We start from the raw sequence: 14,843 nt of genomic DNA on the forward strand, positions 1-14,843 counted from the left end.
CGTCTCCTTGTTTATCTGTATATAGTAATTCTGCCTACATATTTATCTGTATATAATAACCCTGCCTCCTTGTTTATTTGTATGTAATAACAGATAAATGCTGACTTGCTGCGGGATATCTTTCTGTACACTGTGAATATGTATTACTATGATTGGTTAATTAAGAAGCTGCTATGGCCTATGGCAAATCAGGTTATAGCCAGGCAGGAAATCCAAGAGAGAGACAAGAAGGAGAAAGAAGAGTAAGGAGAGATGCCAACCACTGCCCAAGGAGCAGCAAGATGCCAGCAGACCACCACACATAGCAACTTATAGATTAATAGAAATGGGTTAAGTTATAAGAACTAGCTAGCAAGAAGCTTGAGCCATAGTCTATACAGTTTGCAATTAATATCAAGCCTCTGAGTGATTATTTTATCAGCAGCTGCAGGACTGTGGGTGAGAGAGATTTGTCCTGACAGCAGGCCAGGCAGGACACAGGAAATCTTTCAACTACACTGACTCCTTGTCCAGCTGTATACAATAACTCCTTCTTTCTGCTCAACTGTATATAACAAACAACACTGAGCCTCCATGATGCGTCAGCTTCTCCATCAGAGACTCCAGTTCACAGGACCCCAGCTATTCTGTGTGTATTTGTATTTTCTTCATTCTCTCACTGCCCCGGGCAGGTCAAATCCCCTGGTCCATTCAAGGATGTGGCATCCCACATTCCTCTTCTCCAGAGGAGTTAAATAATTCAACTAAGTACACTCAGGAAGTAAGAGAGTCAGAATGACACCCTCCCCCATCCCAGGGTCATCTGTCAAGATTAGGAAATAAGAGGGCTTGACAAAAATCTATAAGAGTCAGAAAGAACTGGGAAATAATCACCCACTGTATGAACAACAGTTCACTGGAGACTGAAGCAGAGATAAGATTTGTCAGTGAGTTTTACTCAGTTCTCTACTTCTTAATTTAATACAACCTCTCAGCTGTGGCTCTCCCATTAGTAGGCTCTCCAGTACAGCTCATATATGTCACTTATTTATATGCATATTCTAGACATTGGAAACCCATGTGCTCTGCAAACTGTCGGAGATACCAGTATCACGTGAAGTTGGTCAAAGCACAGATATCCCAGAATTTCCAACCTGGAGTAAGTAGGACTGAGATGAGACCCAAGAATTTGCATTTTTAACAGGTCTCCAGGAAATACTAACTTTACCTATGATGACTCTTGTTTCTATGTCTGTTTAGCAGTCACACTTGAATCTACTGATACTTCAACTGCCATCTGCACCCCATAGTTGGTACACGCTGCTCAGACCATCACCTGGTGGGATTTCCAGTCCCATGGCACCTGTGGCAGAGGCCAACAAAGGTGAGTTTTAACTAAGTCTCTATCAGTCTATTTACCAATTAAGACTTGGGAGTCAGATGGTGGGGTGAAAACCTGCTAGATCAGAGAAGATGAGAAGCAACCAGCTGATCTTTCTAGTTAGCCAGAGACCCAGCAAGAGAAATGTCTCTCCACTCATCCCAAACCAAAATGACTGCCAATCTCTAAGTCCCTCCCTACTCTTTCCTGTGTGTCTCTCTATCCATATTCCTGGGTCCTCTGTCCTCTGTATGGCTAATTCTTGTTAACTAGTTGCTGGCTCCACCCCCTGACTCAAGATTAATTTTATTAACACAGTCTCAGAGTTTCACAGTCTGATCAGATATACCACAACAGATCTCCTTTGAGGCACCCCTACAAACATGACCTAAAAGTGAAAATTCAAAATATTAGAACACAGTGAGATACAATGAGGAGATGGCTCACTTGGTTCAATGCTTGCCAGGCAAGCACGAGAACTTGAGTTTGATCCCTAACACCCATGTAAGAAAGCTGCACACAAGCCTAGAAATCCGAGTTCTGGGAAGGTTGAGGCAGGATCTTTAGGATTTGCTGGTCGGTCGGTTTGGCTGCATCAGTGAGCTCAGTGTTCAATGAGAGATTGTCCCAAAAGAGATGGCTCAGAGGTTAAGCGCACTGACTGCTCTTCCAGAGGTCCTGAACTCAATTCCCAGCACCCACATGGTGGCTCACAACCATCTGTAATGAGATCTGGTGCCCTCTTCTGTGTACATAATAAATAAATAAATCTTTAAAAAAAAAAATACAACCAAGGTGGATAGCAATGGAGGAAGACCCCTGACTTGCATAAATGAACATATTCTCTCTCTCTCTTTCTCTCTCTCTCTCTCTCTCTCTCTCTCTCTCTCTCTCTCTCAATAAAATCAAATCATAACTCCAATGAATGGTTTTCCTAAACTCCAGGGAATTGTCTCAGGCAGATCGGAGGTAAGATTGTGGGAGGAGCCTTTGCACTAACCTGAGGCACGTGGCTTTCCTGAGCAGAGAAGCTGGCTAGAAGTAGACCCACAGGAATTGCCCAGACCTCCCACACTGCCGATTAAGGAGAAGAAGAGGCTGCGACCAGGCAGAGCTCACGTTCCCACCGAGACTCCCCCACGGTGCCCAGGCACCTGCTTTTCTTTTTCACCTGACTTTGCTCCTGGAATCTTTCCTTTTCCTCCCTTTCTGAGAACAGCTCCCCTATGTCCGTCACTTTTAAGCCACGCAATCTGTAGCCCGCTGTTCCTTTCATGAAAATTCTATCTGCTGCACGTCCACACGCTACTTGATAGCCACAAAGCAAAATGTTCTGAGTGAATGGTGCTTTGATTGAACTGGAATTTGTTGTACCTTTGAAGTCCGGGCCCTGCGTCAGTGATGTGCTATGCAGCATAGATACAGCCACCAGCGCCTGGAGGGGCATCCCCCACCCCCTCTGCCTGATCCAGTTTTCCCAGATCCTCTACAGCACTTTCGTCATTTGGTGAAAAATGAGGAAGGTCTCTAGGCAGTCGATAAGGCAAATCCCAAAGCTTTGAAGGAGAGACGTGTTTGCAAAGGTTTAGAGAAGGGACTTAAACCTCCAGGATGGTCTGAAAGGGACTCCACTTTAACATAAGGAAGGGTTTGGAAGGGTTGTGTTTGACTCTGCTTCAGCCAAAGACAGGAAGTTCCTTCTGATAGAGACACAGGGGAGTGGAAACAGCTTATCAGTAAAGACAAAGAGTCTCCTGTCAGATTAACTACAGGACTTCCTACTGCTGAGCAGACCAGCAAATGCCCTGCTCCAAAAGCCACTGGGTCCAGTGTGGTGGCTCCCTGGATTCCCTGCACTGGAGGCAGGAGGATTTTAGTGAATTCAAAGTCAATCTGAGCTTGCATAAATGAGCTCCTAGCCAGACCATGAAACCTTGCCTCCAGAGAAAGAAAACAATCATTTGTCCCAGGCAAGAAAGTTCCAGCAAAACGTGCTTTTTTTTCCTGAGGTAAGTGTCTCAGTCTAAGGACCAGATTCCAAAGGACTGATTAGTACTGTCAACCCAAGGCTCCGCCCTCAGTTCTTCATTTAGCTCCTACAACCCCCCCCCCACCCATCTAGATCAACAGTGCTTTGAGCCACATGGACCAAGAAAGAGGCCCCTCAGTTACTTGGAAGGCCAGACAATCTGAACACAGTAGCAGGCACTAAAGGTAGAATCCACCCCCATTGTCCCAACCTCTTCCTCTTAATGGAAAATGGCCCTAGGCTACCCCTCTCAGTCCCACCTCAGAAAGGCCTGTGATGGACGGGAGGAGAGAAGTCCTGGGCAGACACCAGCAGAGATATAGACAAGCATCCTCAAATGTCCTCGACGCTATCCCCAGGAACTTACTTCAAAAGAGGACAGCCATAAGAGAGCCCTAGCAATGTGTCATGTTGTTCTTTGGGGGCAACAATGTGTCCAGTCATATATGCATACCTGCAGGGCAAAGAACCCACTGGCCTTGGACTCAGTGATCTGCTTTCCCGTTTACACAATGTGCCATGTGGCCAAGTCACTCAGTCAATCAAGTCAAAATTTTCTCCTCTAGAGAATGCCAGGACTACCTCCTGAAATCTAGCCACAACCTGTTATGGTTACCACACATTTTAGGAAAGAGTTCAGGAGACCCAAACTCCTGACAAGACGATCTTCCATAAATCTATTCATAGTGTGAAGGTTTGAAACTCCCAATGCATTTTCCCAATGGAATCAATGCCACATAGTAAGATTCCAAGAAACCAAGTCAGCAGATTCAAACATGCTCTGATTATGTACCAGGTTACATTTTAAGGTGACAGAAAAAAAAAAAAAAAACCAAAACAACAACAACAAAAAACCTCATAAATAGTGTTCTCATGACCAGTGTCATGCTGTCATCTTTTTTAATTCATAAAATATATTCACCCAGATAAACCAGAATAATCAGGTCTGGGGAACCCACAGGATACTGGAGACTGGAAAAGGGTTTAATGTGGCTCTTCCCTGTGTTGGTGTGGAGCTTAGCACAAGGACACTCAGCAAATGTTTGCTGTCCAGTCCTGAAGAAGTGTGGCTCTATGGTTGACACAGGCTCTGGGTCAGAGGCACTCAGTTTGACTGCCCTTTCTCTCATCAGAGGTAACTGTGGGCAAAGCTCAGCCTCATTTCCTTCAATGATAGAATGATGTTGTGCGATAGTTGATTGTGCTGTGAAAATCTTGGATCAGGTGTCAGAGCCAGCAACTAGTTGACAAGAGTTAGCCCTGGAGAGTACAGAGGACCCAGCAACATGGACAGAGACACAGGAAAGAGCAGGAAAGGACTCAGAGATTCTCGGAATTTGGGGTTTGGGAAGATGTGGAGAGGCTCGCTCTCCTACAGGGTCTCTGGCCAAAAAGGAAGGTCAGCTGGTTGCTTTTCAGCTTCTCTGATCTAGCAGGTTTTCACCCCAACATCTGACTCCTGAGCCTTTATTGGCAAATAGGACAACTTCAATAAAAACATTTGGTGTCCACAGCCAAGCCAGTACCGTTGGGACAGAAATCCTGTCAGGCTGCAGTCTGGGCAGTAGGGTGCTGATTTCGAGCCACAGGGCACAGACGGTAATTAAAAAAAAATATCAGTAGCTTCAGGTGCAGCCGCTAAGCCGACAGAAAAACAACAGAACAATAACCTCAGTGTCTATCACATGGAGCACCTGTGGAGACTGGAGGGATTTTGTCTTTTCCATCAAGGTCAGCTCTACAGTAAGAACTCTACATGTGGCAGCAGTCATGATGTCACGATGTCACTGCACCCAGACCTGTTCTGGGCATGGCTTCCACTCATGCACCTTGCCTCATTCAGCAGGCAACAGCAGGTATGCAGACTATTGCAATTTCTATCTCTTTTTTACACAAAAATATTATAGAAAAATAAACTCTATATATCATGGATTTATAATAATGCTAATGGTGAAAGTGTCTACTCATTAAAAAAAACCAATAACGGGTTGGGGATTTAGCTCAGTGGTAGAGCACTTGCCTAGCAAGCACAAGGCCCTGGGTTCAGTCCTCAGCTCTGGAAAAAAAAAAAAAGAAAAAAAAAACAATAAGAGTTTCACACATGAAAATGTTTTGAAGAGCATTGATTTCTTCTTTTAGAGAAATCACTAGAACTGAAAAGCAAGAACAGAGTTAGACCTTAGCCCGGGTGATCCTTCCCAAGGCACAGCAAGCCACTGTCCTCAGCCACAAAGGAAACCTTGCACCTGTCCTTTTAAAATGTAACAGAAGCAAAGTCCTACTCTCTAAAGGAGGTAACAAAGTTGGAGGAAGACAAGGAGAGGGTGAGAGAAATGGACTCTGGTCACCAACCAGACAGGTAAGCAAACTGCCCATGACCATGGAGCCAGCAAGCAGGCCGCTTCTGGGGGTCTCAGACAAGGGAGGTAAATTTTCCATAGACTGTCAACACTAGGACTCAAAGAATAAAAGAAAAATAAAGTCAAAGAGGTTGCTTCGAGATGAGTCCTCCTGAGTTTAAGATACGGGCTTGTGTGAGCGCCTGGGGCAAGAAAGGAGGGGTAAGAAATCTGCTTTAGGTCAAGGGCAAGCTTCTATCCCTGCATGGAAAGCTCAGGGGCGGATACAATCTATGTGTACGACACATGCAAGAGCTACACTCAACCCAACCGCTGACCTCTTCACATATGGGGGACTTTGGATACCAGCTAAACTGGGGCTTAGAAATGCCACCTTTTGTGGTGTACAAGTTTGAACTATATATTCAAGCCTCAAGATTATCCCGAAAATATTTTCTCTGTTAGCTTTGTAGGAGACAATGTTATGTGGAGAATGGAATGCTAGACCGGATGTCCAGCAGCTGTTATCCTCAGTCTAATTTCTGTTGTCAGCCTTGTCTTTGCACAAGCTGCCTCAGGCCTCAAAATTCTGTTTTCTCACCTGAAAAAAGAAAAAAGAAAAGAAAAGAAAAAAGAGCAGCATTCTCAGCCTTTAGTTTCTGTTCCAGCCCTGTAGAAGGGCTGAGGTGGGAATGTTCTCTAATGATTTGCCTCTTACACCTAGAAATTGAGCACAAGGGAAGGGTATTAAGCATGTCTGGCTATTTGTATCATCAGCCAATGCTTGACTAAATGCCTCCCATTCTTTCTTAATTATTTCATTTTTTATTTGGATGGTTATTCTGAGACTGCATTTCACTACCTAGCCCAAGATGGAGGCTGACCTGGAACTTATTCTGTAACTCTTGCTAACCCCAAATTCAAAATTCTCTTGCCTCAGACTCTCCAGTACCAGGTTTCAGGTGTAGTCCCCACAGCTAGCTCCCCCTCCCCTTCAATGTCTTTATTTTGCCATTACTTGATTATTTGGTAGCTCATATACTGAAGGGGGAACCCAAGGCATTCCCTCTTCAAAAGCTCCTTAATACAGACTAGTTTTGTAAGAGAGGAAATGAGCACATAAAATTGCATTGATATTTGATTGTAGGAAGCTGGAGTCATGGTAACCAAATGTTCTTCTAAGCCATGAGAATCAAAATAGGTATCAATGGCCTCCGCCTTCTCCCTTGTTTGTAAGGGATATGTCCCAAGACCTTCAGCAGATGCTGAAACCCCAGATAGGGTCTATCTCTGTTTGCTATCATTTATCTATCATATTCATATATATATATATATATATATATATATATATATATATATATATATATGATATTCTTATTCTATACCCACATACCTATTATAAAGATTCATTTCTAAGTCAGGCATAGTAATTTCATAAAAACAACCAAAACTAAAACAGCAATTATTGTCACAGTACAGTATAACAAATTAAATATATTCCATCTCTTTGAAAATGTCTTAGGGTACTTTCCCTTTTTTCCCTTAAGGGAAGCACTTCATGGCGTCTCTTTAGTATATTTAAATTGCCAGCAACCCTACATCGGTAACATTATGAAAACAGAATCAAGATTTCTTAGGCACGTGAGGTGGCTCAGTGGGTAGATGCTCTTGTTCACCAAGTCTGATGACCTGACCTTGATTCCCAGGCTCTACATAGTTGAAGATGAGAACCGACTCCCACAAATTGTCCTTGACCACCACATGTGAGCCATGGCATGTGTGTGCCCCCACACACAAATAAATGATTTTTTCATTTTTATTATTTTATTCATTTATTTGTATATTTATTATTTTATTTCATTAATTTTTTTTCAGGTACAGATTAGTCAAACACACCGTGTCTCTATAACAATGGGTCTGATAATCAAGATAGCTACTGACTGGTGGGTGAGTAGCATACACAGCGTGGATATTACTAGACAGATGTGTTTGCAGGGTTTTACCACACTACTCAGAACACTATCTAAACCTATATTTAGTTCTGGAGTTTTCCATTGAATATTTCCAGACATAGTTAAACTAAGGAACTGAAGTCACAGAAAGAAAAACAAAACAAAACAAAAAAACAAAACAAAACAACAAAAAAAACCTATGAACAAGGAAGGCTATTGAACTGGCCCACATGATTAAAATAAGGTAAATTCGCTACCCCAAAATATTGCAGATAAGTACCTTCCCTTTTTAACTGTCTCTTTCTTTGTCCCTAGATTCTATGTGATCATCTAAAAGGCATCCAACATTGAAAAATAAATGAAAAATGGGAAGCAAGCTAGCAGTATCCGTTGAGTTGCCAGATTCATTAGACATCCCACTGAAGAGGTAGGAAGGAGTCAAGAGCCTGAGAAAGGCAGAGGCAGCAGCTGCCAGGAGTATAGTATATCCAGCACAAACCGGATTTGTATGTGCCCATTTTCTACCATAAGATTCTGTCTTCCACAGCCTACCTGCCATTCCCAGCCCAGGCTGGGAGTCCCTGGCTTATCAGACTTATTTCCCAAAGGGAACACTTATGGAAAATGAAAAGGTCAGCCTGAAGTTAATGTACACTTCCCAGGTTCAAGGACAAGCCAAGCTTGAACATTTTGGCAAGAAACTAAAAGTGTAAAGACTGACCTAAGAACTCTAAAGATAATTCCAACTGAAATTTAAAAATTACTGATATGATTTAACATCATACCCCAAGGTCACAGAGATGGCCCTGGTAAAAAACTAAATGTGTCACAAAACAAAACCAATAGTCATGGGTCTCAGAAAGGGACAGTGTGGGGAGTGGGTAGGTGTAAGAAGAGAGAGTTGGGGGAGGAGAGTAACCAGAATGCATTATGTCCATGTAGGGATTGTCAAAGAGCTAATTAAGTAAAAATTGTAATGTCAATCATACGGAGGTATGCAGCAAAGCAGTCATCACTAGAGACTGGGAAGTGTGAGGGGAGCAGGAAGTAAGGCATTGAAGTATGTGCAAGTCTGGTTCCTACAGCACAGCACTGTGGCTATTGGTTAAAGCAAGCTATGACCATTTCCAAATGACTGCCATATAAAAAACTCCTGGCCCATGAAGATGATTGACATCCTAGGCAGTAGACGTGCTTTTCACCCTGGCTAGTTTAACATACACTGCAGTCCTGTATCAAGTTATGAGAACACACTCCGTGAAGATATACCAGAGTTGTCTTTCAATAGAAAAATGGGAAAAAAAATAATAAAAGTTTAAAAAGTAGCACATCAAAAATAAGTGGGAAGAGAAAAAAAAGAAACAAGTGTTCTTTTCATCTTCAATATAAGATGAATCTGAAAACCCTGAAACCAACTGCAACATCTTGTCATCCAGCTGCACTTTATTAGAAAAAAAGAAAACGGATAAGTGCCAAAAATATTAGAAACTGTTTACAGAGATATTATTAGGAAGTTTCTGTTATGGAAAAAATACTGGAAAAATATTTGTATAGTGTTTTACTCTGCTAATAAGCAGAGAGAAGAGAAATGATCTGCATACTATCTTTTCTACAAAGGGAAGGAATTAGGCCCCAGAACAACTCAGTGTCCTGGATTCAACCGCAGAACATTGGCACTGGTGTTATCACTAGCAAGAAGCCCAGATTTTCATAGAAATTATTTAATCTCTGTAGATTTCCTCCAAAATTGTAAGAGGACTGCTGAGACCTTATGACATTGTGCTGAGCACACAGATCACTAATGATGTCAGTCACTGCCCCAGTGTCTCCAAGCAGTCAGCATCAGTTCCCAGGATGGCAGCCACACAATTTACCACAAGACTGAATCTCCATCTCCACAGCAATGCAATACTGGTGCTACAAAGGGCCTGCAACCAGAGAAATGGGTCAGCCACACCTCTCCCCCACCACCAGGGCCATTATTTTATCCTGGAATCCAACAGCAGCCAGCATTGGTGAGGCCATGATGGTTAGAGGCACTGGAACAATGGACATGCATTAAAAAGAGGTTATGTAACACCAGCCTTACACACTTTATGTAGCTAGAGATGTGTACTTGATTTGAGCAGAGCACACTGCTCCATAAATGGCGTAGTTAATACGTGCACTTGGATAGACAACAAGGTATTGTCTTTGTAGATACTAAACCATGCATTTGAGTTTTGTCCAGTCTCTCCACCTCTGGATCAGTGGATTTTTGTTTTGTTTTTGTTTTTGTTTTCTGAACCATCTTCCAGTTCACAAATTTCTTTCAACTATTTGTTTATTCTGATGTTCACTCATTTCAGTGAATTTTTTTTAATTTCAGTTGGCTTTTTTTGTTTTGTTTGTTTGTTTGTTTGTTTGTTTTGAGTTCCGGAATTTATTTTTCTCTCTTTTCCAATCTGTTAGGTCAGTCTTTACACTTGTTAGTTTCTTGACAAAATGTTCAAGCATGGATTGTTCTTGAACCTAGGAATTACAGTTGCTTTATAGTCTGAACCTGATAAATCCTGTATTGCAAGCTTCAGCAGGTCTGCTTTTCTTGTCTGTTATTTCTGTTGATGGTGGTTTCTGCTCAGTCATCTTTCACTGTGTGTGCTGGACAGTGCACCTGAAAACACTGTAGAAATAATTTGATACTGTCTTTCCCCTAATACTATTGATAGAAATAAAATCATTTTATCTATAGCAGTAGGGTGTGTGTGTGTGTGTGTGTGTTCCGTACATGTGGAGAACAGATGTTATTATCAGGTGTCTTCTTCTATTGTTCTCCTCTTCAATTTTTGAGACAAGGTCTGTCACTGAGCCTGGGACCTGTCTCTCTCTGTCACTTCCCAGCACTGGGGTCATGGAGAAGTGCTACCACACCTCATATTTCACATGGGTGCCGGGGACCCAAACTCAAGTCTTCACGCTTGCCACAGCAGCACTCTACCCCTGAGCCATTGGCCCTCAGCCAAGTGTGTTTGTGCACTGACAAATAAAGCCTGCCTGGAGATCAGAGAGCGGAGCTGGTCACCAGTTAACCAGAGAGGCCAGGCAGTGGTGGCGCACACCTTTAATCCCAGCACTTAGGAGGAGGAAGCAGGAAGATCAGGCGTTCAAGGCCATTCTGAGCTGCACAAGATTGAACCAGTCTAAAAGAGAAACAGAGCCAGGTGGTTCTGGTGCACACCTTTAACCCCAGCACTTGGGAGGTGGAGACAGGATCTGAGGTCTGAGGATTCATAGAGGTAAGAAGTATCTGGTGGTTGCTGCTCTGCTTCTCTGATCTTTCAGCTTTCACCCTAATATCTGACTTTAGGTTTTATTGTTAAGACTAGTTAGGATCACGCTTCATCTGGCACACAACGTGGAGCACAAACCCAGGCCCCTGAGATTAAGAGTCACATGCTCTACTGACTGAGTATTGTTAAAATAATCACAAGGCAACAGTTTCTTTTTTCCCCTCACCATGCCCCCTCTATCTCTGGCAGTTCTGGGAACTGAACTTAGGGCCCCATGCATACCAGGTAAGCACTCTACCACTGAGCTCTACCTCCAGCCCTGAGCTTAATTTTCTTATATTATCACACACTTTTTTTTAAATAAAAGTAACTCAGAAAGATGCCTTTATTAAACAACATAGCTTATGAATTGATGAAATTCCCACTGCATGATGTCACCCTTTTTAACTCTTGAGGTTCATCACGTGTATCCATCCATTTTCATTGAACTCTTCTTTGAGCTGTTACCTCGAGTTCCCCTGGTCAACCATGACTTTTTGTCTACAAGGGTTCAAACGAAGTATTTGGGTGTATTCATGTGAAAACGATGGTTGTTTTCATAATTGTGCCCTTCTTTGTAGGAGCCAAATCTAAAAAAGAAATAAATGACACAGGAAAACTGTTCAGAAAGAAGAGGTGTTCTAGCAGAAAATTCAACCATAAGTTATAGTACTTTATCTGCTTATCACAACATGAGTACCGATATGATCAATCTATAAAACAGCAAGTGATGAAACAGAACTTACAAAGGATTTGAAGGGAAAAGGCGGTTGAAATCTTAACTCCAAAGCACTCTCCCTGGTAACAGATCATTTCAAAAGCACAAGCGTTCGGGGATCATCAGTTGAAAATGCTGCTGGAAAAACATGTGAGTTTGCTCTCTGGTCCTGGGTTTGAAGACATCTATCTGCCTTACAGGCACCTGTGGGTTTATCCATGTGCATTTGTGCCTGTATAAAAGCTGTCTTGGCTCAGAGCTTCTAAATTGCCCACAAGTGCTCATGTGTTGTGACTCCCTTTGCTTTCCTGAAGGATTGCTAACCACATAGCCTTGGTGGATGTGAGGTAATGCTCAAGGCACAGAACAAAGACCACAGCAAGCGAGCCACGGACTTTACCACATTGGCAACCATGATAAGCAGCAAGTCTCTGTACTATAGACGACAGGGGTCTCTTTACTTCACCATCTTAAGGTGAGAGTGAAGAAATAGTCAAATTTTGCAGGACCTTTGATTCTGTTGTTCTTTACCTAAAACTAAATCCTCAGAAAGAAAGAAAGATTGTGTCCAAGGACACAAGAAAGACCTTCTGGGAGACTTTTTGTAATGAGAGAATCAATGTGCAAAAATCAACTAAGCTGATTATCTAAAATTCAATACATTTGTACAATGAATATTATGCAATCATGAAAATGTTTCAAGGAGATTATTGTGGAAGAAAGTCCATAACATACTACTTGGATGAATAACAGCAGATTCACAAAGAAGAAACACACATATATATATGTATATGTGTGTAAGTATAGATATATCATATTTTCCTATATTTATTAGGAATTAATAATATACATTATTGATAGGAAGTCACAACATACCCACACAGTTGGGCTTGCCCGGGGACCACCTAGTTATTTCTGGTTCAAAATAGCCATTTCCGGGTCAAAACATCTTTCCAGGTCAAAACATCTCATGTGACTAGGACTCTGTGGCTTTGCATGGCTGCGTAAAGTGCGCACAGCCATGTAATATATGTGCATGCATGGAGTAGCCACATGCGTTCCTGTACGCATGCGCGGCCCACTCTTTAAAAAGCCAGCGCCATTCTTGCACAGGTCTCTTCTTCTCCTCTTTTCTTGTCCTCTTAATCACGTGTGTTTCACACAGGCCTGTCACGTCTGTCTCTTCCTATCCTATATTAATAAACAGCTCTTCTGTGGATTTGTCGTGTTCGGGATGTGTTCCTCGCAGGGTAAGAGCACAAAATAACTAACAATTATTGCATGGTATATAAATATATACAAGTATGAGGCCAGCAAGATGACGAAGTGAGGCTTTTCAAAGCTCAGACCCTCACAGAAAGATCAGTTTAAACGACTATCCACATGCAAAAATACCTTCACAAGGGTTTAAGAACTCAAGTGATAAAAGTACTAGAAAGAAGTATACATCTAATAATTTATCAACAAATGTATGATACACAAAATACATGGTCAACAAAATGGTTACTTCTATCACATTTATTCATTACTGTACCAATGTCTCTATCTTGTCAGGCCCATCATTATTATAGGGTTCTCGGGCATGTAAGGTTGTTGAATATTTTTTCCTTTAGTAATGTAAATAGAATCTTCTGGCACAATGAAAGTAGTAGGGATGAAACTCCCAGGTCACTACTAGCTTGATCTTTCCATGTTCTATGACTCAAGTATGTGTTGTCTTTAGCAATAAGTTCTTATCATCAAATAATGAAGTGTCATCAAGAGCAATAGCTATAACCTTCAATGTTTGGGGGTCTATGGAACTCTAACAACTAACAACTCAAAAAGATGTAACTCCATACCTGGCACTGGGCTTTTTATTTGATAGCCTATGGTGTTTGGGAGAGGCATTGTCCCACTGTGATATGATAATTCTGTTTAAACTATATATTAGGAAGCTTCTTCAGTAGCAGGTTTCCATATCACATTTCAAGAAGTCTTTAGTGTTAGTGGATGGTTTCTAGGGGAGGGAGAGTAAGTTTTCTTCCAGATTACAATTTCTGAGAGGCTGCCCATGCTCCAGTAACTGATGGACCTCCACCCACACACATACAGGCAGCACCAAGTGAGCTCAGTGACTTTAAAGAGAGAGAGAGAACACGTGAAATTGGGAGGGAAAAGTGATGGGAGAGAGAAGTATTGGAGGGGAGGGGGAAAGGGTCTATATGGTCTTAGCAGAGTTATGTTTTGTGTAAGCCTTATGTAACTACAAAGAAAAATCTTCAGTAGATAAATCAAGTCAAAAATGAAGACATCAGGAGAATACAATAAAAGAACCACAAAGCAATCAAAAAACAATTGTTTAATGGCAGCTGTTAAGTTCTTACCTATCAATTACTTTACATATAAATGATCAAATTCTCCACCCATGAAACAGATTGCAATCAAGTGAGGTTTTGTTTTGTTTTGTTCTTTTAGATCCAACTATAAGCTGCCAGTACAACTCAATTTAGCTTTAATAGCTCACACAGGCTGTGGGTGAAGGGCTGCAAAGATAACTCCATTCCAATGACAACTAAGTGAACAGGGTGCCTATGCTTATAGCAGATAGAACAGACTTTAAATAAAAAGCTGTCACAAGCTAGCACAGTGGAGACCCTTGCAGCAAAAGTAGGTATCACAGTTAGTTAGTTAATCTTTCACTCTATTGGGCATGACAAATTTAAATCAATAGTTATATACATTTCAATTGGCTTTGAAAGTTATAAATTTACAAACTCAAGTTCCATTTGATTTTGGGATACCATCTTACAAGGACTCCAATTTGCAGTAAGGCTCGTTAAGGAAGGAAATGGCTCAGTTGCCTTTACCTACCGGCTATGGGTGGGTTAAGACTTCTATTGGTCTTTTCTGTGTCAAACACACAGATTGCAAGCCCAGTGCCATTTAGAGATCTTTGGCAACAGTTAACTCTGCAGCTCTCTCACGATTGAGCCTGTATGATAATGAGTATCAGAGATGAGTAATGGGGGGCCACTCACCAACCTAAGACAGAACACCTGTGTGGCCTGGACAGGTGTCTCCATGACAGGTAAGGTGACCTGCTGACGTCCCATGCAACCTAAGTCAGAAGCTCATTTTTTAGTAAAAGTTGGGGG

At 41.9% G+C, this 14,843-nt stretch overlaps 1 protein-coding gene across 1 annotated transcript in view; it reads right to left on the bottom strand.

Moving 5' to 3' along the window:
- Positions 1-11,499: 11,499 nt before the first annotated feature.
- Positions 11,500-14,843, bottom strand: part of Cwh43 (cell wall biogenesis 43 C-terminal homolog) — a 45,087-nt gene continuing 41,743 nt past the window's right edge. Inside the window, exon 17 of the mRNA XM_036200329.1 lies at positions 11,500-11,578. Coding sequence (XP_036056222.1) covers positions 11,500-11,578 — 79 coding nt within the window. The remainder of the gene's footprint in view (positions 11,579-14,843) is intronic.

The sequence above is a fragment of the Onychomys torridus genome, chromosome 10 (assembly GCF_903995425.1).
Source record: "Onychomys torridus chromosome 10, mOncTor1.1, whole genome shotgun sequence".
NCBI lineage: Eukaryota > Metazoa > Chordata > Mammalia > Rodentia > Cricetidae > Onychomys > Onychomys torridus.